General features: G+C 36.3%; 1 protein-coding gene across 18 annotated transcripts in view; it reads left to right on the top strand.

The window, feature by feature from the left end:
• Ccdc171 (coiled-coil domain containing 171) overlaps positions 1 to 24,703 on the top strand; it is a 361,174-nt gene that overhangs the window by 289,127 nt on the left and 47,344 nt on the right. For 17 of the 18 annotated variants that reach the window (XR_015440062.1, XM_087183886.1, XM_087183887.1 and 14 more), the window contains one exon: positions 3,643 to 3,795. Coding sequence is in view for 16 of the 18 variants with exons in the window: in XM_087183886.1 (XP_087040012.1) it covers positions 3,643 to 3,795 (153 nt within the window). In the remaining 2 variants the exon portion in view is untranslated. Of the gene's footprint in view, positions 1 to 3,642; positions 3,796 to 24,703 lie in introns of those variants that run through there. The other variant, XM_087183888.1, reaches the window with a different exon arrangement.

Genomic DNA, 24,703 nt, shown 5'->3' with positions numbered 1-24,703 from the left:
TTATAAACACGGTAAGATTAGCTGTAAAACAAAGGTTGTTCTTATCCAGAAATTCTCTTTTGTTCTATTTTCTCATACAACTAAGTAGGCCAGAATGTGATGCAGATCTCACTGCATGACATAGTCAGAGTCCCTGGGGCCAAAGCTGACACAGGAAGTTCTCAAATTCAGGGCATGCTGCACACAATCTCATGCTGTTCTGTCGTTGTTTCCTAGCATAAAACAACATGGTATTTTAATATTGGAGCAGGGTATGTTGTACGGGTTAGATGTTGGGATATTGATACAGTTATAGATGTTTACTCTGTTTTCTCATCCCCCTCAGTTGATTGACACTGTTATTTCCATTTCTTCTGCCAATTTGATACATTTCTTCTGTATAGCTTGAATCACTTTTTAATATTGGAAGTTAAGATTATTTTTCAAAGGCTCTGTACCTTCTTTGAATGATGTTGCTATTTTATGACATTCCTCCACACCTTCCAGTTACATAGAAAGTTTTCATATTAGAAGAGAATACAGTAGTGTATTTATGGTGTTAGTACCATAAAACCTGCTTTCTAGGTAAGTCACTATACTTTGCTGCTCTGAAAAACACAGTGTTACACAAAATTACTTTAGTCTCTTAAATGAAATACTGCTCTAAAAGATTAAATGTTTAAGTTTCTAATCCTAAGCAAAATTGAGTTGTATTCTTTTTAGCATTATATGGAAGTAATATGTGATTTCTCTTAATTCTACTGAATATTATAATTTAGTTGTAAAAAGTAGAACATGGAAGGAGCCAAAATAATTACACTTTTGTTCCATCTACCATGTAACACTTCTGACATTACTTCTCAAAAAGTAATTTGTTTCTTAAAAAAGAGATTTGAAAGAACATATTTATTCCTTTTAGAATATCATATATGAGAACTAATGAAATGAGTTTATATAAATCTAGGAAATAGGATAACTTTTAAAATGTTGAACAGTTTTATCCTAACATATTAAAGGCCAATTCTCTTGTGACTTACAGTGAAATAATAATTCAGGAGAAGACCACTTCTTTTTTTCATTTAAGAAGCACTTTTGCATATTTTAAGCAAAATATGGAATGCATATATTTTAGGTCCTTAAGTAACTGTGTGTGTGTGTATCACCTGTCATAGATTATCTCATTAAGATTTTACTGGAGAAGTTAAAAATAGAACAGTATTAATACTACAATGAAATTCAGTATTCTGTCATTTTTTAGAGAGCTGTCTTATATTAGATGCAGTATAGTTGAAGAGTTAAGGGAAAGGTTTTGCATGAGATATACAGTAGTACCTCAGTTCACGAACTTTTTGTTCTATGATTTTGGAAAAGATAGGCACATTAGTATTTGTGTGGGAAAGATGGCCATGGTCGTGTTTTTACCCGATGCTGAGTTTATAAACGAAAATAAAATTTTGCAAACAATTTGGTTTGCCAACAAAAGCATTCATGAACCAAGGTACAACCACACTTGGATTTGAATCCTGACCACCATCTGAGTAATTGTGACCCTGTACAAACCTGTATATTTTACTTAGAAAAACTAGGTTAAAAATAATATGTACTCTCTATGGTTACTATAAAGATGAGTGAAATAAAGTATATATTATGCTTATATGGTTCCCAGGATGCAATAAATACCTAATAAATATAAGCTTTTAATTATCTGAGCTTTACAACAATTTTAGAAGTAAGCAAGAACATGATTTTTTCCTAGTTGGTATGTAGAGGGAGGAGATGGGGGCTCAGAGAGATTATGTGACATTGCCCAACAACATAAAGCTAAATATGTGGCACAGTGAATAACAGAAAAACAAAATAAAAACAGGACTTGGGATTCCTGATTCAGTATCTAATAGAGAAGATAAATAAATTTATAAGAATGGAGAGAAATTGGACATAGAAATAGATATGATCTGATAGCTTGACTTTTGCATACCTTTGAGACCTATGGAAATACTTTGTGATAATAATATACGATAAAGTTAACTAGAAATGAGTCAAAGTAAGGTAGGCTAGGACATATGGGATGTCCCCAGACATGAGTTGTACCATGCTTATTTAGTGTTGGGTAACAGAATTCACAAGTTTTTGATCTTTTCCAATTTTTTATTAATTCATTCACTCTTCAAAATAGTCATTCAGTTTTCCTTTCAAACCAATACTCACTGTGGCCGCTATCATCCCTTACAATATAGAAACATGTAGATGTAGTATCTAATCTTGTGGAGTTTCTCGGTCTAGTAAAGAAGGTAATTGTATAAATGAATAAATTTCTGTCAAAGGAGTAAATGCAATAGTAAAAGCAGGCATGAAGGATCCACAAAGAACTAGGATGGAAGTTAACACTGCTTTTTTTTCTGTAATGAGGATTCTTGACAGAGATGGTGTTTCACTTTTTTTTAAAAGAATAATTAGGAATTTACTAGGTAAAGAAGATTCTTGATAGAGTCTGTGTTTGATATTTTTTTAAAAGAGCAAATAGAAATTTCCTAGGTAAAAAGCTCTGAATTTTCTTACTCCTACTTACAAGTAATTAATTTACTCAGACATTTGTACACTGCTTCTTACTCTTTGTTCGCATCCATTTAGAATTGCTCTAATATCTGGTTTCTCAAAGCTTTCCCAACTCAGCCTTCAGATTGAATTTAATTTGAAATTCTCTACCATTGTACAAAGTTGTGGAGCAGGAACATTTCTTTCTTGGAAATAATATAAAATTATTTTTGAAAGTGTCTTTGAAATGATTGAATTTATCTTGATACATTTGAAATATTTTGAAAGACTCTTTTATTTAAAAAAAAAGCATAATAGTATCCCTTGGGCTTAAAATTCACTGCAGGTTGCTTTAGAAGAAGTCTGTAAAATCTGGTTAAAATTGGTACAGAGATTCACCAATCCCCCAAATAGTCTACTATTAAGGAGAAATAATAAGTTACTAACATTTGTTTATGTTACTTATTTTATCATGTATAATGTAATGTGAGGCTATTCTTGTATTAAGTGAATAAACACAATTATGTTTTTCTTTCAATAAGAGAATCAAATTATTCACTAGAAAGACATAGGATTATTTTAGCTCTTTTATTTCAAGACATTTGTTTTTTAGAAGGATTGGAAATTTTACTAACTCAGCTCTTTTTGAAAAGTCTTATTTGTATATCCATGTGTTACATCTCAAGATTGAAAATTAAGTCAAATTACAACTTGTCTTTAACTTTACTACAGAAAATAAGTGTGCCATCTTTTACAACTGCATTCTAAATTTTAAGCACAATAGATCAAAGTACATCTTATTTAAATAAACTCTGGAATGAAGTCTCAATTATTTTCCCCAAAATTTTCTGAAAATAGTCACTGTTGGGCTGGGAATTTAGCTCAGTGGTTCTGCCTCCTGCCTCACAAGCACAAGGTCCTGAGTTCAATCCCCGGTACCAAAAAAAAACCAACCCCCAAATAGTCACTGTTTTCAATATAAAATATGAGGCTTAGCTTTATTAATTTCAAGAGAGATGCAAAGTTGTTTATTTTAAATTTTTAATGATTTTGCTTTCAAATTATGGAAATTCTCCTTTGGGGACAGCTTTATTTGAATTGTATGTGACATTATTTTTATTTCTTAAGGCTATGATTAAAAGTTTCATGGACATCTACCAGCTTGCAAGCGCTAGAATTGCTACGTTAGAGAAGGAAATGACATCTCATCGAAGTCACATTGCAACCTTGAAATTAGAGCTGCATACAGCTTGTTTACGTGAAAATGAAAGTTTACAATCAGTAAGTCTTTGTATAGCAATTTTTTTTTTTTTTACTTTGGATCTTGGATCACATTTACATTTATGTTTCTGTTGCTCATAAGATCACTTGCCAATATGTATAATTTAGGGTAAATGATCAATCAAGCGACAGAGTTAATGTGGAGAAAATTTTGAAGGAAGAAAAGCAATTAATTTTTCCATTGTATCATGTATAAAGATGTGCATATTGTTATCATTGCTGAAACACTACATCAAGATTCCTTTGTGTTTGGCAGTGCAGCTGACAGTTGGATTTGGCAGTATGCATAGTTAAAGCTTGCAACTGTCTGAAGATTCAGTGTGTCCCATTAAGACAGAATATTATTAATTATGCGTATAACCAAAATGGTAATTAGAACATGTGATTATTCTCTGTAGAAAACTAGACTTATCCATAATACATGCCTAGCTAAAGATGCATGTTGTGATTCATCTATATGATTAAAATTCAGTTTCAGCACTCATATTATATCTTAAAATTTTAGCCCATGATGAAATCTGGACTCATTTAAGACTAAAAATAATTTTTTACACTTGAATTATGTTTGGGGAGTTTTAAAATGTTAAAGTATTTGTGTATAAAGGAATGAAATAAACATTTAAATTTTTTTCTCAGAAGGCAGATATATCAACAGTAAGAGGGTTACCAATAATTAGAATGTTTCTTTTCCATTTTTGGTTTGATTACAGTAGATCAGGGTAACTTGTAAAGAAAATCAGTATCATTTTGCTATTCAGCTGTTGATTTATTTCAGATGATAATATCCAAAAAGAAAGGCTTAGCCTAGCTAATTCCAAATAGATGCACAGCATGGTTTGGTGCTTCACTGCCTTAAGATCTTAGCTCAGATGTCAGCATCCCAAATGAAACCTTTGTGACCATAATAGTTAAGATTGCAACAACTACAACCCACAGCTACTTCACAAATGCTTTCTCTCACTGTGTGTCTCTTTTTGCCCCATGTTGGCTATCTTCCATCTCCCTTGCTTTATTATTTTCTCTGTAGCATGTTATCCAACTGATATATGATTTGCTTATTGTCTGTTGGCTCCCTACTCTCAGTAGAATACCAGTTAAATACATAAGGACAATTTTGAGTGTTTTCTTCACTGCTTTGAAGGTGCTCTAGTGCCAAGAGCAGTGTGGCCCACAGTTGGTGCTCAGCAAATATTTACTGAATTAAAAATACTAGTCATAATCCAATAAATAAAAAATAAGTTATATGGGACCTGAGATGTGAGTTCAGTTTTTTTTTGTATTAAATTATTTTATTGGTACATTGTAGGTATACAACACAATTACATTTCTCATTGGGAATTGTACCTTTAAATAATGCATCTTGGTTCTTATTTTTTCCCCATTCCTAGACCTCCCTTCACCCCCTCCACCCTTCCCTATTTACAAAGACTTTATTTCCATTTTTTCCATTTCTCATCATTTTTCCTTTCCCTTCTTTCCTTTCCCCTGCCCCTCCCACTCCCCCTACCCCTTTGGACCTTTTCTTCCTATTTTGCATTATTGATGATTCATTCTAATCATTGGTACATTTTAGGTATACAATATAATGACATTCATCATTGGAAATTTGCACCTGTACGTAGTCTCTCTTGGTTCTTATTTTTCACCCTTGCCCAGCCCTCCCTTCAACCCCTCCATTCCTCCCTATTTACAAAGATTTTGTTCCTATTTTTCCATTTTCTCATATTAATCCCATTCCTTTTTATGCTTTCCCCTAGCCCTCCCACTTCCTTCCCCTTTGCCCCTTTTCTTCCTATTTCACATTACCTATTATACATTTAGACCTTATTTACACTTTCAGTTTCTCATACCAGAGAAACTATTCGGTATTTACACATGTGTGTCCTATTTATTTCACTTAAGAGTATCACCTCAATGTGCATCCACTTAGCTATAAATGTCTCTAATTTCTCATTTTTTATGGCTGAGTAGTACTCCATTTTATAAAAAAACCACATTTTTTTTATCCAGTCTCCAGTTGATGGGCATTTGGGCTGTTTCCAAGTTTTAGCTATTACAAACTGTGCTGCTATGAACATGGGTGCACATAAATCACTGTGGTGTGATTCTCTTAATTCTTTGGGGAAGATCCCCAGCAGTGGAATAGCAGGGTCAAATGGGACTTCCAGTCCTAGTTCTTTGAGGTATCTCCATACTGATTTCCACGGCGCTTGCACCAGTCTACACTCCCACCAGCAGTGGAGCAGGGTTCCTCTTTCCCCACAGCCCTGCCAGCATTTGTTATTAGTTGATTTCATGATAGCAGCCATTCTTTCTGGAGTGAAGTGGAATTTCAGCGTTGTTTTCATTTGCATCTCTTGAATGACCAGTGATGTTGAACATTTTTTGATGTATTTATTTGCTATTTCTACTTCTTTGAGAAATGTCTGTTCATTTCAGATGCCCGTTTTTGGATTGAGCCTTTAAATTTGGGAGGTCTGATCTTTTTAAGTTCTTTATAGATTTGAGATAGTAGACCTTTGTCTGAGGAAGAGCAGGTGAAGATTTTTTCCCACATTGTGGGTTAATCTTTTCACACTGCTGGTGATTTCTCTTGCTGTGCAGAAGCTTTTTAATAAGAAGAGATCCCACTTGTTGATTGTGCTATTTCACGGGCAAGTGAGGTTTAGTTCATAAAATCTTTTCCTACACCGATGTCTTCAAGGGTTCTACCTAACCTCTGTTCCAACGGGTTCAGCGTTTCTATTTTAATATTTAGATCTTTAATCCATTTTGATTTTAGTTTAGTGCATGGTGAGAGATACAGGTCTAGTTTTAATCTTTGGCAAGTTGAAGCCCAATTTTTCCAGCACCATTTATTAAAGAGGCTATCTTTCCTCCAGTGAGGGTGTTTGGCTCCTTTATCAAAGATGAGATGGCTGAGTGTGTCTGGCATTGTTTCTGCATCTTCTAATCTGTTCCACTGGTCCTCAAGTCTGTTTCTTTGCCAGTACCATGCTGTTTTTATCACAGTAGCTTTGTAGTAGAGTTGCAGGTTGGGCATTGTGATACCCCCTGCCATGTCTCTGTTACCTAGAATTGCTTTTGCTATTCTGGGTCTCTTCTTGTTCCAAATGAATTTTTGGATTGTTTTCTCGAGGTCTATGAAGTATGCTGCTGGGATCTCAATTGGAATTGCATTAAATCTATATAGCAGTTTTGGAAGTATGGCCATTTTCACTCTATTAATCCTTCCTACCCAGGAGCAGGGGATGTCTGTCCATTTTCTGATATCATCTTCAATCTCTCTTTTCAGAGTGCCATAGTTTTCAGAGAAGAGGTCTTTGATTTCTTTTGTTAGGATGATTCCTAGGTATTTCAGTTTTTTGGATGCTATTGTGAAAGGAATTATTTGCCCTATTTCTCTCTCAGTGAGTCTGTCATTTGTGTAGAGGAAAGCTATTGATTTTTGTGTGTTGACCTTGTAACCAGCTACTTGACTGAATTTGGTTATTAAGTCTAGAAGACTTTTGGTGGAGTTCTTGGTGTCTTCTATAGAGAGTATCATGTCATCTGCAAATAATGACAATTTGACTTCTTCATTACCTATCTTTATTCCTTTTATTTCTTTCTCTTGTCTAATTGCCATGGCTAATGTTTCCAGAACTATATTGAACAAGAGTGGTGATAGTGGACATCCTTGTCTTGTTCCTGATTTTAGTGTGAAGGATTTCAGTTTTTGACCATTTAGTATGATATTGGTGGTTGGTTTTTCATAGATGGCTTCTATCAGTTTGAGGTAGAGACCATCTATTCCAATGTTTTGTAGGGTTTTTATCATAAATGCATGTTGGATTTTGTCAAATGCTTTTTCTGCATCTATGGAGATAATCATATGGTTTTTGTCCTTGGCTCTATTGATATAGTGTATTACATTGATTGATTTTCATATATTGAACCATCCCTGCATCCCTGGGATGAATCCCACTTGATCAGGGTGTATGATCTTCTTGATGATCTTCTGCATTCTGTTTGCCATTATCTTATTAAGGATTTTTGTATCTATGTTCATTAGTGAGATTGGCCTATAGTTCTCTTTTTCAGTTGGGTCTTTCTCTGCTTTGGGGATCAAGGTGATGCTTGGTTCCAGGAATGAATTTGGGAGTATTGCTTCCCTTTCAATTTCATTGAAGAGTTTAAACAGTAGTGGCAGCAGTTCCTCTCTAAATGTCTTATAGAGTTCAGCAGTGAAGCCATCAGGGCCCGGGCTTTTCTTAGTTGATCAGTTTTTAATTACATTTTCAGTTTCATTGGTTGATATTGGGTTGTTCAGAATTTTTAGGTCTTCTTTGTTCAACTTTGGTAATTCATATGTATCTAGGAATCTGTCCATTTCTTCTGTGTCGTCCATCTTATTGGTGTATAGGTTCTGGAAGTAGGTATTGATGATCATCTGGATTTCTGCTGGGCCTGTTGTAAATTCACCCTTTTCATTCCTAATTGCATGGATTTGGGCCTTTTCTTTCCTTTTTCTGACAAGGTTGGCTAAAGGTTTGTCAATTTTGTTGATTCTTTTGAAGAACCAACTCTTGGCTTCATTGATTTTTTTTGTATCGTTCTCTTAGTCTCCATTGCATTGATTTCTCCTCTGATCTTTATAATTTCCTCCCTTGTATGAGCTTTGGGGTTGTCCTGCTCTTCTTTTTCTAGAAGCTTGAGGTTCAGCATCAGGTTGTTTAATTGGGCTCGTTCTGTTTTCCTAATATGCGTATTCACTGCTATGGATTTCCCTCGTAAGACTGCTTTCATTGTGTCCCATAGATTCCGATATGTTGTATTGTCATTGTCATTTAATTGAAGGAACTGTCTGATTTCTTCTTTAGTTTCCTCTGTGACCCATTGGTTATTCAGAAGTGTGTTGTTCTATTTCCGTGTGTTTGTGAAATTTTTTGAGTTTCTTTTGCTATGGATCTCCAATTTCATCACACTATGGTCTGATAATATACAGGGGATAACTTCAATTCCTTTGCACTTACTTAAACATGTTCTATGTGTCAGTATGTGGTCTATTTTTGAGAATGACCCATGTGCAGCTGAGAAGAATGTGTATTCTGATTTTGTGGGGTGTAAGACTCTGTAAACATCTGTTAAACTCATTTGTTCAAGAGTTTGATTGAGTTCTAGTATTTCATTACTAATTTTTAGTCTAGCTGATCTATCTATTTGTGACAGTGGGGTTTTGAGGTCCCCCACCACAATTGTATTAGTGCATATATGACTTTTCATGTCCGTTAGTATTTGTTTTATATAGTTGGGTGCACTAGTGTTTGGTGCATAGATATTTATGATTGTCGTCTCTTCCTCTTGGATTGTTCCCTTTACAAGGATGTAGTGTCCTTCTTCATCTCTCTTAATCAGTGTTGGTTTGAAATCTACTTGATCTGCAAAGAGGATAGCTACTCCTGCTTTTTTTTGGGTTCCTGTGGCATGGAGTATTGCTTTCCACTCTTTAACTTTCAGTCTATGAGTTTCCTTTTGAATTAAGTGTGTTTCTTGTATGCAGCATATTGTTGGATTTTGCTTCTTGACCCATTCTGCCAGTCTATTTCTTTTGATTGGTGAATTGAGACCATTAACATTGATGGTTATAACTGAAACGTATTGACTTGTTATTGCCATGACTTTTTCTTTTTGTTGGGTTCTCCCCCTTTACATTTAATTTCTTGTCATGCCAGATGGGTTCATTCTGTTTTGCTTCCTGGGGTTGTGATCCTCAATGTCTGTTCCTAGGATATTGTGTAAAATTCTTTGGAGTGCTGGTTTGGTATTCATGAAGTTCCTAAGGTGCTCTTTGTCATGAAAGTATCTTATTTTTCCATCCATTTTGAAAGATAGTTTTGCAGGGTACATTAATCTGGGTTGGAGGCTGTTTTCTTTGAGGGCTTGGAATATGTCACTCCAAGCTCTTCTTGCCTTGATGGTTTGTGTTGAGAAGCCTGCTGTGATTCTGATGGGCTTTCCTTTGTATGTGATTAGTTTCTTTTCTCTAACTGCTTGGAGAACTTTGTTCTTCTGTTGTGTTTCTGGAATCTTAACAATTATATGCCTATGTGTAGATTTTTTTTTGATCAAGGCTATTTGGAGTTCCATATGCCTCACTTATCTGTATGTCAAGTTCTTTTCCCCTGCTTGGGAAGTTTTCTGCCATTATTTCTGTGAAGAGATTTTTTTATGTCATCTCTACTCTCTCCTGTTTCTTCATTGAGCCCAATCAGTCTTATGTTATTCTTCTTTGCATTATCTAGCAGCTGCTGGATTGATTTCTCATGTTCCCTTATAATTTTGAAGCAATTTTTCTTTTCCTGGTCATTAATTGCAATCTTATCTTCTATATCTGAAATTCTGTCCTCACATTGGCTCATTCTTCTGTGTAGACTTTCAGTGGAGTTTTTCATGTCCTGGAAATCTATTTGCATCTGTTTTATGGATTCCATTTGTTTCTTATGTTGGGATTCCATCATGTTCCTGAGGTCCTCTCTAGATTTATTAATCATGTCTTGCACTAGGAGCACAATTTCTCTTGTTATGTGAGAAATTATTTCTGATTTCATTTTTTCCAGATCCCCTTTTGTTGCCAGTTCAGTGGTTCCAGGTGGTTGAGTATCAGAGTGTTCCATCTGATTTCCCTTTGGGGTTGCTGTAGGTGATCTGGAAGTCTGGTTTTGAGACTTATTTATGTGTTTTCTCATTTTGACTGGGGCGGGGGGCTGTTAGCACCTGCATGGATTACCTCCTCTGAGCTGGGTGAGGTGGGCCAGGGGCCACGAGCAGAGGTAGGGATGGTAACCCAAAAACCCTTCCCTGTGGGCTGGGAGCAGTGGGAGGGATGGTGTCTGGGAAGCCCCTTCCTCTTGACCAGGAGCAGTGGGACGATGGCTCAGAAGCCCCTACCTCTGGGCCGGGAACAGCAGGACTCAGTACCTTGGTCTCGTGGTCTGGTGTCCTCTGCGTCTTTGTAGTGTGGAACCAGGTGGCTGCCTGTCTGCAGTGGGGTGATTCAGTGTCTTCCGCACGACTCAGGACCTTGGTAGGGCGTGCACAGACCTTCCTGTGTGCAGTGGGCTCATTCAGCATGTTCTGTGCCAGTGAGTTCAGTTTTTAAAATGACTTCTTAACAAGAAATCATAATATTTGGATCTCCATCAAGAGAAATTAAATTGAAGAGAAAACTTTGAAAAAGGTATTTGGATTTATTCTTGCTTCTGTCTCTGAAAAATACTGACATTTCTTCCTGATAATTCTGTGATTCCATCGGTTAATTTTACATTATGTTATGTCAGCTTTGTTGGGTTGTACTATTGTTAATTGCTTGCTGCTGTTATTCATATAAAAATAATTACTTGTATTTTAAGGAAGGTAAAGCTTAATAAAGGGAAATTGTTTCTCCATGTGTTCAAAAAATTTTACCAGTTATGTTACTGTCTTAATGAAAGTGTGCCTGGTATACTCAATAACAGAACAAAACTCCAGTTTTCAACCTTTTTTCTGTTCTGAACACGTCTGTAGGATATGCTTATCCTCTCCTTTGTAAAAGGTGGTTCTCTCTGGCAGTAATTCTCAAGAGGGTACATGTATAATGTGAAAAATTCCCTCTGGTGATTCTAACGTATAATCCCAGAAGAATACTGCCCAGTTCTATGTTTATACAGGATAATGCTCTCCTATATTTTCCCTTAGTTGAGAATCACTATTTCTAAAACAGTAGTAAATTTGTATGATGAATTTTTATTTCAAGACTTATTTATATGCATTTCTAACTTGAACTTTGCAAACCTCTCTGAGGGAGGTAGAAGATCAGGCTTTTGTTTTTATATTTCGTGGATGAGAGGCAGTGTTGTTTGGTGGATGTAAATACAGGCTTGTATCTATTAGGAATACTATTGAATGTAAATACCATACACCCTAATAGAATTATTAAAAATACAAGATTATTGTTTCTCACATAACAAGACTTAAAGCATGGTAGGTGATTACTGTCATTGATTTAGTGGCTCAACTTTTTACGGAATTTCTCTGCTGTTCCTTTATTGTTATAAGACAGCAGCCCAGGTGTAGGATTTTCATATCCATTCAAGTCAGAAGGATGGGATGACCCTGCAGTATCTAATAGGTAAATACCTTCCACATATATATCCATTCCTTGGATGGCTTTCTACCTTAAAAAATACTTCTAATATATTTAAATATTTACATATTTTTAAAGAAGAGAGGCCCAGGGATTTAGCTCAGTGGTTCCATTGCCTGCCTCGCAAGCGCAAGGTCCCGAGTTCGATCCCCGGTACCAAAAATAAATAAATAAATAAAAAAGAAGAGAAAGTCTTCCAAAGAAGCTCTAAACAAATTTCTATTTTTGTCCAAAAAGCCAGAAGATGGTCATGTGTTCACCCATACTTACAGTGACTCAAGGGACAAGGGAGTTAGGAATGAATGGATATTGGCTCAACTAATTAATAGTGTGTGCTGTAAAACTCAGATTCTAATTCCATTCTGTCAATTACTAACCATGTGGCCTTGATCTAAGGATTTTCATCTCTAAAACAGGGAGAATGATACCACTATCTAATAGAGTTGTTGGGAGGTCTAGTAAGAAGTGTTAAAACACTTTGGACTTTGCCTGGCACTTACTGAATAAAAGAAAAAAAAGAGGACCATCATTTTAATCACTAGAACCTTGATAGAAAGTAATTGGGTTGTTTCATCACAGGAAACATTGTTTACTTTTTGTTTTGCTACTTTAAATAATCTTTATTCTTGGGCTTTGGCAAATAACTTTCAACATTTAATAAATTTATTTAGAGAAATTTTATTAGAAATGATTACTTTTATCAGCTTACAAACCTAATATTTCAGCTATAAACTTCTATCATTTTGTTCTCTTTCCTCTAGTAGCATTAATCATGTAACTCCTCCTCTCCATCACCATCAGTATAAATCAATGACTCAGCCTCTGTCCTTTCTGTGGCCTTTCTCTCCTTACATTGATGCAGTCTTCTCCTAAAACTAATATATAGATTTAATGCAATTACAATCAAAACACTAACAACATTTCTCACAAAACTAGAGAAAACCATTCTAAAATTCATATGGAACCAAAAGAGACCTGGTATAGCAAAAGTGATCTTGGGCAACAAGTGCAAAGCAGGAACATCCCAATCTCAGATTGCAAGTTATATTGCAGAGGACTTCCAGGAAGATGACAGAGCAGTAAGCAGCAACAAATCAGCCTCTCCAAGATTCAGAATCCAGACACTGGAAAATAAAAACTTGGGGAAGAAAAGGAGGAGGCAGGTGGATCCCTGGGACCCAGGGAGGATCTGGGAAAATTGGACCTACAGGGGAATTGAAGAGACAGATCTCAACACAGGAAAAGGAAGGGACAGTCTGCACTTTCTCCTTGGTTCCTGGCTTATGGTGTGAGAAAGGAAGATCAAATCTACACAGACGTAGTGAAAGTGGGGAACTCCAGAGGCCTTCAGGAGAAGCACATCAGTGGAATAGAGCAATGGATGCTGCAACAGCTGGTGAGTGACTCCAGTCCAAGTTACTGCCATATCTCCTGGAAAGAGTACTTGGTCAGACACCATTTTAGGGAGGGGCCAGCTGAACCCAGAAAACAGAGCAGACATTGGCTGGCTTCAGCTCAGGTCTCCCAGTGTTAAACTCCCAAGTGCCTGGGTGAGGGACAGCCATAGGAGGTGTCCATAGTCAAGGAGCTGTGGTCAGGCTGGCAAGAGACACCTAGAGTGTTATAAGATAAACAACTCAGGTCCCACCCCCATGATCAGAGGCCAAGTTCAACCTGAATTTCTGTGGATTTAAAAGTCTCAGAAACAGCAGCCCACCCTAATCCTACCATGGCCTTGCTAGGATTATCCAGCATGGATCTGGGCTCTGACTGCCTCCCTTGGGTATCAGCAAGAAGAGAGCCATGCCTTGAATTAGACCCCAGAAGATCACTGCAAGCTTGAAATCTTAGAGAAATTTCATTTTTTTCCCTATGCTTTTGGGGTTTTTTTGTTGTTGTTTTGATTGTTTGTGTTTATTTTTGTGTGTGTGTGTGTGAGGTGGACATTGTTTTTTAGCTTTTTGCTTTGTTTTGTTCTTGTTTTTGTTTTCTCTTTCTGTCACTCCTATCTTCTTCACTGGTTTCCTGAGGGTTGGATAATCTTCCCTTGTCTTTCAGCCTTGTTTCTAATTTCTTTTTCTTCTTTTATTTCTCTATATTTTCCTCTATTCTCTTTTAAATTTTCTCCCTTAGGGTTAAATTGCTCTATTGAGTGCATATTTACTGTATCTCATTTTCTGATATGTCTTAGATTTTGCTATATAGCTATAAATCTTGTATTCAAGGTTAAAGGTGGCAAATTATTAGTTATCAGTCTGTCATGTTCTAGTCTATGTTTGATACTATTGTTATCACTGATTGTACTAATTTAGCCAAGGTGAGAGAGATGCGTGATCAGTTGATTTTCCTTGTATGCCAATACCTAGACTGGGGTCATAGACAGCATTACAGTCCAGTACCAAGAACTGGATGCAAGGCCAAACAGGCTACAATCTTTCATTCCTAATAAACAAAGAGACAGGATCTGAGAACAGATTGACTCAAAAGCCAAAATTTAGCTATACTTAGAAGACATCTCAGAAAAGTAGTCATTTCCTTAAGAAGTCTTGAAACTAGTAATAAAGCTACTATAAGCAATTTACAAGCCTCAATGCAGAAAACAAATAAGAATAAAAACAAACAAAAGATAGAAAATGAGAAAACATGGAAGCAAGATGAAGCTCAATACTCCCAACTCACCCAAGGGAAATCCAAGGGGCATTGTGGTGGAAGAAATCAAAAGCCACCCAACTGAACTTTCTTAAATGGTAGCAGTGGAAGTAACAAAACATGAATAAATAAGTCTCTTGACAGAAACAAAACAAAAATAATTACACAGATAATTAAAGAGATGATGTCCAGTCTGCTGCCTGCCTCGCAAGCGTGAGGTCCAAAAAAACCAATCCCTGGTACCAAAAAAAAAAAAAAAAAAAAAGAGAGAGATGATGACCAAAATGAAGGAAATGGTTAGTGAATCTAGAGTAGATAGTGATAAAAAATAAAGGAATTTAGGACACAGCAGAATCAACCAATGTGAAGATAGAGTACAAGATCCAGAAGACAGGGTTGTGGTTAGCAGTCATCAAATGAAAGACTTCTTAAAAATAACAAAGGAACACAAAAAATTAATCCAACAGCTGCAAGGCAATGCAAAGAAGACTATTATAATTAACTGAAATCAATAAAAAATCAGAAGATAGCACAGAGGGCATTAAAAAAAATCTGTTCACAGAAGTAATACCAGAAAACTTTCCAAGCATGGAAGTTTGACATACAGATAAGTGAGCATGTAGAACTCCAAATAGCCATGATCAGGAAGAAACCCCCCACAGAAACAAAAACAAACTACACCAAACCATGTAATAGTTAAAATTCCACAAATTCAACATAAGGACAAAATATTAAAAGCTGTTAGAGAAAAGGAACAAATCACCTATAAAGGAAAGCCCATCAGAATCACAGACTTCTCAGTTCAAACCCTTAAGTCAAGGAGAACATGGAGTGAAGTATTTCAAGCCTAAAAGAAAACAGTCTTCTGTCCAGATTGATGTACCCTGCAAACTGTCTTTCAAAATTGATGGAAAAATAAGATACTTCTATGATAAAGAGTGCTGGAAGAAATTCATGACCACCAAACTAGCACTCTAAAAAGTTCTGAAGGATATTCTACAAAAGGACAACAAAGACAATTCCAAGAATTCCAACAGAATGAATCCATCAGGCAAGGCAAGCAATTAAATAGAACGTAAAGAAAGAGAATTAACAAAACAAAAATAATATAATGGGAAGGATCAGTCAATACCTATCAGTTATACCACCAATGTGTACAGTCTCAATGAATTAAAAGAAACAGACTGGCAGAATGGACTGAGAAACAAGATCCAACAGTATGCTGCATACAAGAAACACATTTAACTCAAAAAGAAATTCATAAACTGAAAGTCAAAGGAAGGAAAACAACATGCCATGCAACAGGAAAAAAGAAAGGGTAGCTATATTATTTGTAGACAAAGTGGATTTCAAGCCAAGACTGATCAGAAGAGACAAAGAAGGTCACTATATACTTGTTAAGGGAACAACCCAACAGGAAGAGAAAACAATTATAAAAATATATCCACCAAATACCAGCACACCTAACTATAGAAAATGGATATGAAAAATCAGAGAAGCACTAATGTAATGGGAGACCTCAATAACTCACTGTCACAAATGGACAGATCAACTAGATAAAAAAAATCAACAAATAAATAGCTGAATCAAACCTTTGAACAAATATACTTAGTTGATATGAAGAGTGTTCCATCCCACACCAGCGGAGTACACATTCTTCTCAAGAGGACACAAGACTTTCCCCAAAATACACCACATACTAGCTCATAGAACATGCTAAAGTAAATGCAAAGAAATTGAAATTATTCCATGCATATTATCAGACCACAGTGCAATGAAATTGGAAATCACTGGCAAAATAAACTACAAAAACTACATAAACACATGGAAATTAAATTACAGCCTCCTGAACAACTATTGGGTCACAGATGAAATTAAAGAATAAATTAGAGAGTTTCTACAATTAAATGATAATGCCAATACAACTTATTGGAACACACTGAAAGCAGTCCTATGAGGGAAATTTATACTGGTGAATACCCACATCAGAAAAACAGAGTGAGCTCAAACAACCTCATGTTGAACTTCAAGGTTCTAGAAAAAGAAGAGCAAGTTAAACCCAAAGCTTGTACAAGGAAAGAAATTATGAAGATCAGAGCAGAAATAAATGGAATTGAGTCTAAGAAAACAATGCAAAGAATCAACAGATTGAAGAGTTGGTTCTTTGAAAGATTAAATAAAATAGACAACCCCTTAGCCAACCTTAAAAAACAAGGAAAGAAAAGACTCAAATCCATGCAGTTAGGAATGAAAAGGGTGAAATCAGAACAGATCCTGCAGAAATCTAGAAGATCATCAGTACCTACTTGGAGAATTTGTATAGTAATAAGATGGAAAATTCAGAAGAAATAGACAGATTCCTAGATACATATGAATTACCAAGGCTGAATCAAGAAGGTACAGAATTCTAAATAATCCAATATCAGTCAATGAAATTAAAGTAATAAAAAGGAAATTACCAACAAAGAAAAGCCCTGGTCCTGATGGATTTACTCCTGAATTCTATAAAAACTTTAGAGAAGATCTGATGCCACTATTCAAATTCTTTAATGAAACTTAAAGGGAAGCAATACTCCCAAACTCATTCCTGGAAGAAAGCATTACACTGATACCAAAACCAGAGCAAGCCAATCTCCTTAATGAACATAAATGTAAAAATCCTCAGATAAGATACTGGCAAACAATGCAGCAAATCATCAAAAACATTATACATTGGCCAAATAGGATTCATACCAGGGATGCAGGGATGCTCCAACACACACAAATCAATAAATTTAATACACCATATTAACAGGACCAAGGACAAAAACCACATGATCATCTCAGTAGACACAGAAAAATTATTTGATAAAGATCAACATCCATTTAGGATTAAAAAACCTTACAGAACGTTGGAATAGATGGTCTTTATCGCAATCTGATAAAAGCCATGTAGGACAAACCAAAAACCAACATCATACTAAGTGGTCAAAAACTGAAAGCTTTAGGCTGGGGATTTAGCTCAGTGGTTCTGGCACCTGCCTCAAAAGCGCAAGGTCCCAAGTTCAATCCCTGGTACAAAACAAAAACAAAAACAAAAACAAACAAAGCTTTTACTGTAAAATCAGGAACCACACAAGGATGTACACTGTCACCACTCCTATTTAATATAGTTCTGGAAACATTAGCCAGAGCAATTAGACAAGAGAAAGAAATAAAATGAATAAGGATAGGAGAGGAAGAAGTTAAATTATCATTATTTTCAGATGACATGATACTATACATAGAAGACCCCAACAACTCCACCAAAAGGCTTTTAGAATTAATAACTAAATTCAATATCATAGCAAAATACAAAGTTGACACTCAAAAATCAATAGCATTCCTGTACACAAATAACAAACTCATTGAGAGAGAAATTAGTTAAATAGCTTTCACAATTGCATCAACAAAAAAATAGAATAATCAGGAATCAGTCTAACAAAGTGAAAGATTTATGCATTGATAACTATAGTCTCTGAAAAAGGAGATTGAAGAGGATATCAGAAAATGGAAAGACATCCTCTGTTCTTGGATAAGCAGAACAAATATAGTGAAAATGGCCACACTTTGAAAACTGTTATACAGATTTAATGCAGTATCAAAATACCAATTGCATATTTCACAGAACTAGAGAGAACAATCCTAAAATTCACATGGAACCAAAAGAGACCTAGAATAATGAAAGCAATTCTGGCCCGAAAGGGCAAGGTGGGGTAGGGCTATCACAATTCCTGGTTTGAAGTTGTACTGCAAAGCTACTTTGATAAAAGCAGCATAATACTGACAGACTTGAGGATCATTGGAACAGAATATAAGATGCACAAGCAACTCTAAGCATACTCAGCTACTTTATCTTTGATAAAGGGGCCAAACACCTTCAGTGGAAGAAAGCCTCTTCAATAAATGATGCTTGGAAAACTGGCTTTCCACATGCTAAAAATTGACCCTAGACCCATATCTCTCACCATGCACTAAACTAATTATCAAAGTGCATCAGAGATCTAAATATAAAAAAAAGAAAGAATGCTGGAAGATAGAATAGGTAAAATTCTTAAAGACATAGGTGTAGGCAAAGTCTATGTACAAAACCCTTATCACACAGGAAATACTACAAGGAATCAACAACTGGCATCACATCAAATTAAAAAACTTTTGCACAACAAAAGAAACCAACAGAGTGAAGAGACAACCCTCTGAATGGGAAAACATTTTTTTTTTTAACCAGCTGTTCCTCAGACAAAGGACTAATATCTGGAATATATAAAAACTCAAAAAAAATCCAACCTTCGAAATTTAAAGACACAATCCAAAAATGGGCATCTGAAATTCATAGACACTTCTCAGATGAAGAAGCATATACAGCAAATAAATATATGAAAAAATGTTGAACATCGCTGATTGTTCGAAAAATGCAAATTAAAACTGAGATTCCATCAAACAGCACTGAGATTCACTCCAGAAAGAATGGCTGTCATCAAGAAATCTAATAGCAAATGCTTGTGAGGTTGTGGGCATTTTAAAAGAAACCCTTCTGCTTTGTTGGTGGGAGCTTAAATTGGTACAACCGCTATGAAAATCAGTGTAGAGATTCCTCAAAAATCTAAAATTAGAGCTTCCATTTGACCCAGCTGTGCCCCCTTTCAGCATCTTCTCAAAAAAGTTAAAAGCATCATACCACAGTGATATATGCATACCCATGTGTATAGCAACACAATTTATAATAACTAAATCTTAGAAACATCCCATAATGCCCATCAACAGATGAATGGATAAAGTGTGGTATTTATTTATATACAGTGGAGAACTACTCTACCATAAAGAAGGATAAACTTGAGCCATTTTTTAGGTAAATGGATGCACCTTGAGACCGTAATCTTAAATGAAATAAATTGAACACATAAGTTTGATATAAGATAGTTTCTCTTGTGTGAGAAATCCAAAGGTTAAGAAGCCAAATGGAGAATAGATTTTGGGAAGTAAGAAATACATAATACATGTTGAAATGGGAAAGGAAAGAAGAGTGGGGAAGAGAAGGAAGGGAAAAGGGGTTAAAAAAGAAAGAATGGAAGAAAGAACTGGAAACAAAGCTTTCATAAATGGGGAGGAGAAGGAGGGCTGAAGGGTGGGATCTGGAATGGCCCAAAATAATTAGGATATACGATGTACAGGTTCATATTCCCTATATTGAATGTGATCATTATATATGGCAAATATTAAAAATAAAGTTTACGGAAGAAAAGATTTATATTACAAAAGTACAATGATAAAAACAGCATGGTACTGGCACAAAAGCACACATATGGACCAATTGAATACAATAGAAGATGCAGAAACAATCCCAGACACATTTAGTCATCTCATCTTTGATAAAGGGGCAAAAAATCTTACAAAGAGAACTTCGGCAAATGGTGCTGGGAAAACTGACAGTCCTCATGCATAAGACTGAAGCTAGATTCATGTCTCACTATGTCCTAAACAAAAATCAAAATAGTTCAGGATCTAAATATTACAACAAACACTTGATGGAAAATAAGGCAGGTAAAACTCATAAAGCTACAGGTGAAGATAAATATTTTCTAAACAGAATCCAAACTGTATAAGAAATAACATCAAGAATCAATAAATGGGATTATATCAAATTTAAAAGTTTCTGCACAGCAAAGGAAACAGTCAACAGAGTGAAGACACTACCTATACAATGGAAAACAAATATTTAGCAGCTACACCTTGGCCAGAGGATTAATGTATAGAATATACATGGAACTTAAAAAATTAACACACTCCCCAAATAAAAGATCCAATCAAAAACAGGCAGTTGAAATGAATAGATACTTCTTAGAAGAAGCAGTACAAGTGGCTAACAAATATATGAAAAAATGTTCAACATCACTGGTTATTACAGAAATGCAAATTAAAATAACACTAGGATCCCATGTTAACCCAGAAAGAATGGCTATCATCAAAAAATCAAATAAGGTGAGGGGGAGAAAAATGACAGAGTGGTGAATGCTAGCAACTCGGCATCTCCAGAACAAAATGCCAAGAGTATGGAAACAATTAGGAGAGGAACCAAAGACAGTGGAGGGCACAAGGGAACTGACAGAGGAGAAGAAAATAGGATTCATTACTACAGAAGAAATAGCTCACCACTGGAGAACGCAGTGTGGTGGAGCAACTGTGTAGCTGCCCCAGAAGGGAGGCAGTGAAAACAATTTTGCTGCTCACTGTGAAACAGAGACCTGACCTGGACCAGGAGAATCTTATGCAGTTGGAGGCAGCAGTGAGAACACAACACAGTTTCCTGAGTGGTGCCCCCCACCCCCACCCAGGTGACAGTTGGTAAGTGAGATGGAACAGTGCCCTGGCACAATTATGTGGATCAGCAGTGGGCTGGCAGGGTTGCCATTTTATTTCAAAAAACTCGAGGCAGAACTCTGGCAGCAGAACAGCTCCAGGTTGCTTCACTCCCAGTGTCCTGGAGGAAGGAAGGGAAGGGCTGTCTAGTCATAGTAGACAGCTGGCAGTTAGACAGCAGACTGGGGAGAGTTCTACTGAGAGATATGGGCTGAGACTGCCCAGACTGTGCTCTGGCAGCCACCAAAAGCCAGTCTTAGTCCTAGCTACAAAGGATTGGAAGCATCCCCCTGCTCTGGGGATGACAGCACAAGCAGGCAAGCAGCCTTGGCTGGCTGTGGGACAAGGGCACACCCCTTGTGCTGTGACCAGCTGCACAAGCAGGCAAGTGGCCTTAGCCTGCAGTGGGACAAGGGGACCCCCACCCCATCACCTTATGACCAGTGAGTGAGAGCAGTCAGGGGTGTGGAACAGAGGAGGCTGTGCAAGGTCTAGGAGGGGCCAACTGTATACGAGACTGGGAGCAGCCTTGGGCTGACTCCATCTGAGGGCATCACAGCAACTGGGAGAACAGTGTAGAGACAACCATGGTAAGGAGATGTGCCTGGCCCACCCTAAGGATATCCAGAAAGCTGCTGGCTGAAGACCAGCTGCAGTCCCCACATCTGGAGGCCACACCTAGCCTTATTCCCAGCACTAATCCTACTGCAGGTTTGGTGGGGTTACACAGCATGCTCTTTGGACTCTGACTCAGACACTACCACAGAACTGTGGATACCAGAGGAATTTTACTATTTTTCATTTTCTTTGTTAGTTTGATTCATTTTCCTTTTTCTTTCTGCTTGGGTTTTTAAAAAAATTTTTTTTAGGTTGTTTAGGTCTTTTACTTTTATTTTTGTTTTGTTTTATTCATCTTCTTTCCCTTTTTCCTCAACTGTTTCTCTTGATTTTATATTTTTATGTGAGCGAACATTGTTTCTTGTCTTTCTGCCTCAATTCAGTGTTTTTTTGCATTCTCCTTCATTCTTTCTCTCCTGCCCTCTTCTCTAGTTTCCCAAAGCTTGGGTGATCATCTTTTGCCCTCCAGCCTTGCTTCTACTATATTTCACTTTACTTATCTCTCTGTTTTGTACCCTACCCCTCTTAAGTCACCCCCACACAGGATAAAATTACTCTACTAAGGGGAAACTCATTGCATGTAAATTCTTGGTTTATGTTGGATTTTGTTATATATGGTTAAAGGTACCAAACTAATAACAAGTTTTTAAGTTGCTAGGCAGTGGTTGATGTTATTGTTATTACTAATTGTACTACTTTAGCCAGGATGTCATACCTGTTGTAATCAGTTGTTCTTCCTTATATGATGATACAGTGATTCTCTGAGGTCACAACCGTCACCATAGTCCAGTAGCAAAGGACTGGATGTTGATTCAAATAGATAGCAACTTCTTACCCTTAATACATTGAGAAGGTAGGATCTTGGGATAGACACAAAGACCAAGAACCACCTCCACTTAGAAGACATCTCTGAGGAATAAACATTTCCTAGGGAAGCCTTGATACCAGTGATAAAGCTATCTAACTTAAGAAATCTGCAAAGGTCCTGAGTTTAATCCCTGGTATAAGGAAAAAAAAAGGTGATTAACTATAATTTTGCCAGGGATTTAGCTCAGTGGCACCCTGCCTTGCAAGCACAAGGACCTGAGTTCGATCCTGGGTACAAAAAAAAAAAAGAGAAATCTATAAACAACAACCCAGAAAACAAAATAAAATTAAAAAATAGAAAATGACATGATGCAGAAGCTGAATGCAACTCCAGACCTCCAGCCCACCCAGGACAAGCCCAGGAAACAAGATAGAGGAAATCAGAGGCCACACACCTGAATTTTGTAAAATGATAGCGGAAAAAGAAAAGATGGATGAGGCTATAGAGAAAATAATCTCTCAGGTTAAAAAAGAAATGACGATCAGAATGAAGGACATGCTCAATGAATCTAGAGTAGACACAGGTTAAAAAAATAGAGGAGCTTAGGAAAATGATGGAAACCATGAATGCCCAACATAGAGAAGAAATGGAATTCATGAAAAAGATTCAAACAGATATCCAGGAAATTAAAAATTCCTTTGAATGTATACACAATAGATTGAACTAAAGCAGGGACAGAATATCAAATCTAGAAGACAAGATTGTGGTTAATGATAATGAAAAGAAAGATATCTTAAAAATAGCAAGGGACTATGAAGAATCAATCCAACAACTACAAGATGATGCAAAGAAGAATAACATAAGATTGATCTGAGTCAATCAGAAAGACAGAGACAGTGCAAATGCCATAAAATACCTATTCACAGAAGTAATGGTAGAAAGCTTCCAAAACATGGAAAAACAATTTGACATACAAATAAGTGAGGCATATAGAACTCCAATTAGCTATGACCAAAATAAATCTACACCAAGGTATATAATTATCAAGATCCCAGAAATTCAGTACAAGAACAGAATATTAAAAGCTGTTAGAGAAAAGAAACAACTCACCTATAAAGGAAAGTCCATCAGAATCACAGCAGACTGCTCAACACAAACCCTTAAGTCAAGGAGAACTTGGAGTGAAGTATTTCAAGCATTAAAAGAAAACAACCCCCAACACAAATGGTTGTACCCTGCAAACTATCTTTCAGAATTGATGGAGAAATAAGACACTTCCATGACAAAGAACAACTGAAGAAATTCATGATGAACAAAGCAGCTCTACAGAATCTTCTGAAGAACATTTTAGAAAGAGATAACAAAGACCACAGTTCCAAGAACATCAATAGAAAGAATCCACCAGGCAAGGCAAGCAAACAGAGGGGAAAGATGGGGAACCAACAGCAGAAAATAATATGACAAGGATAAGCTAATACATACCAGTTATAACCATTGATATAAATGGTCTCTATTCACCAAAGAAAAGGAACAGACTGGAAAAATGGGTCAAGAAACAAAATCCAACAATATTCTGCATACAAGAAACACATTTAACTCAAAAAGAAATTCATAGACTGAAAGGCAAAGGATGGAAAACAATACTCCATGTGACAGGAACCCAGAAAAAAGCAGGGGTAGCTGTTCTATTTCCAGACAATGTGACCTTCAAACCAGGACTAATCAAAAGGGGCAAAGAAAGTCAAATACCAGTGCACCCAACTATATAAACGAATATTGATGGACATGAAAAAATCTCATAAGCACTAACACAACTGTAATGGGGAACCTTAATGCCCCCACTGTCACAAATAGGTCAACAAGACAAAAAAAGTCAACAGAGAAATATCAGAACTGAACCAAACTTGTCAATAAATGGACTTAATAGATGTCTACAAAGTATTCCACCCCACAACATCAAAATATACATTCTTCTCAGCTGCGCATGGAATGTTCTCCAAAATAGAGCACATACAAGCCCATAGAATATGCTTAAGTAAATGCAAAGGATTTGAAATTATCAAATGCATATTATCTGACCATAGTGCAATGAAATTGCAAATCAACAACAAAAGAAACCACAAATATTCCATAAACACATGGATATTAAATAGCACCCTCCTGAACAACCAGTGGGTCACAGATGAAATTAAAGAAGAAAATACACAATATGTACTAATTAAACAATGCCAGTGCAACATACCACAATTTATGAGAAGCAATGAAAGTAGTCCTAAAAGGGAAATTTATAATGG

Source organism: Heterocephalus glaber, unplaced genomic scaffold (genome assembly GCF_053883595.1).
Source record: "Heterocephalus glaber isolate CG9 unplaced genomic scaffold, H.glaber_assembly_v1.0 deba00001481, whole genome shotgun sequence".
NCBI classification, from domain to species: Eukaryota; Metazoa; Chordata; class Mammalia; order Rodentia; family Bathyergidae; genus Heterocephalus; species Heterocephalus glaber.
Note: the sequence above shows the minus strand (reverse complement) of the source record. Positions and strands in the feature narration are given on the sequence as shown.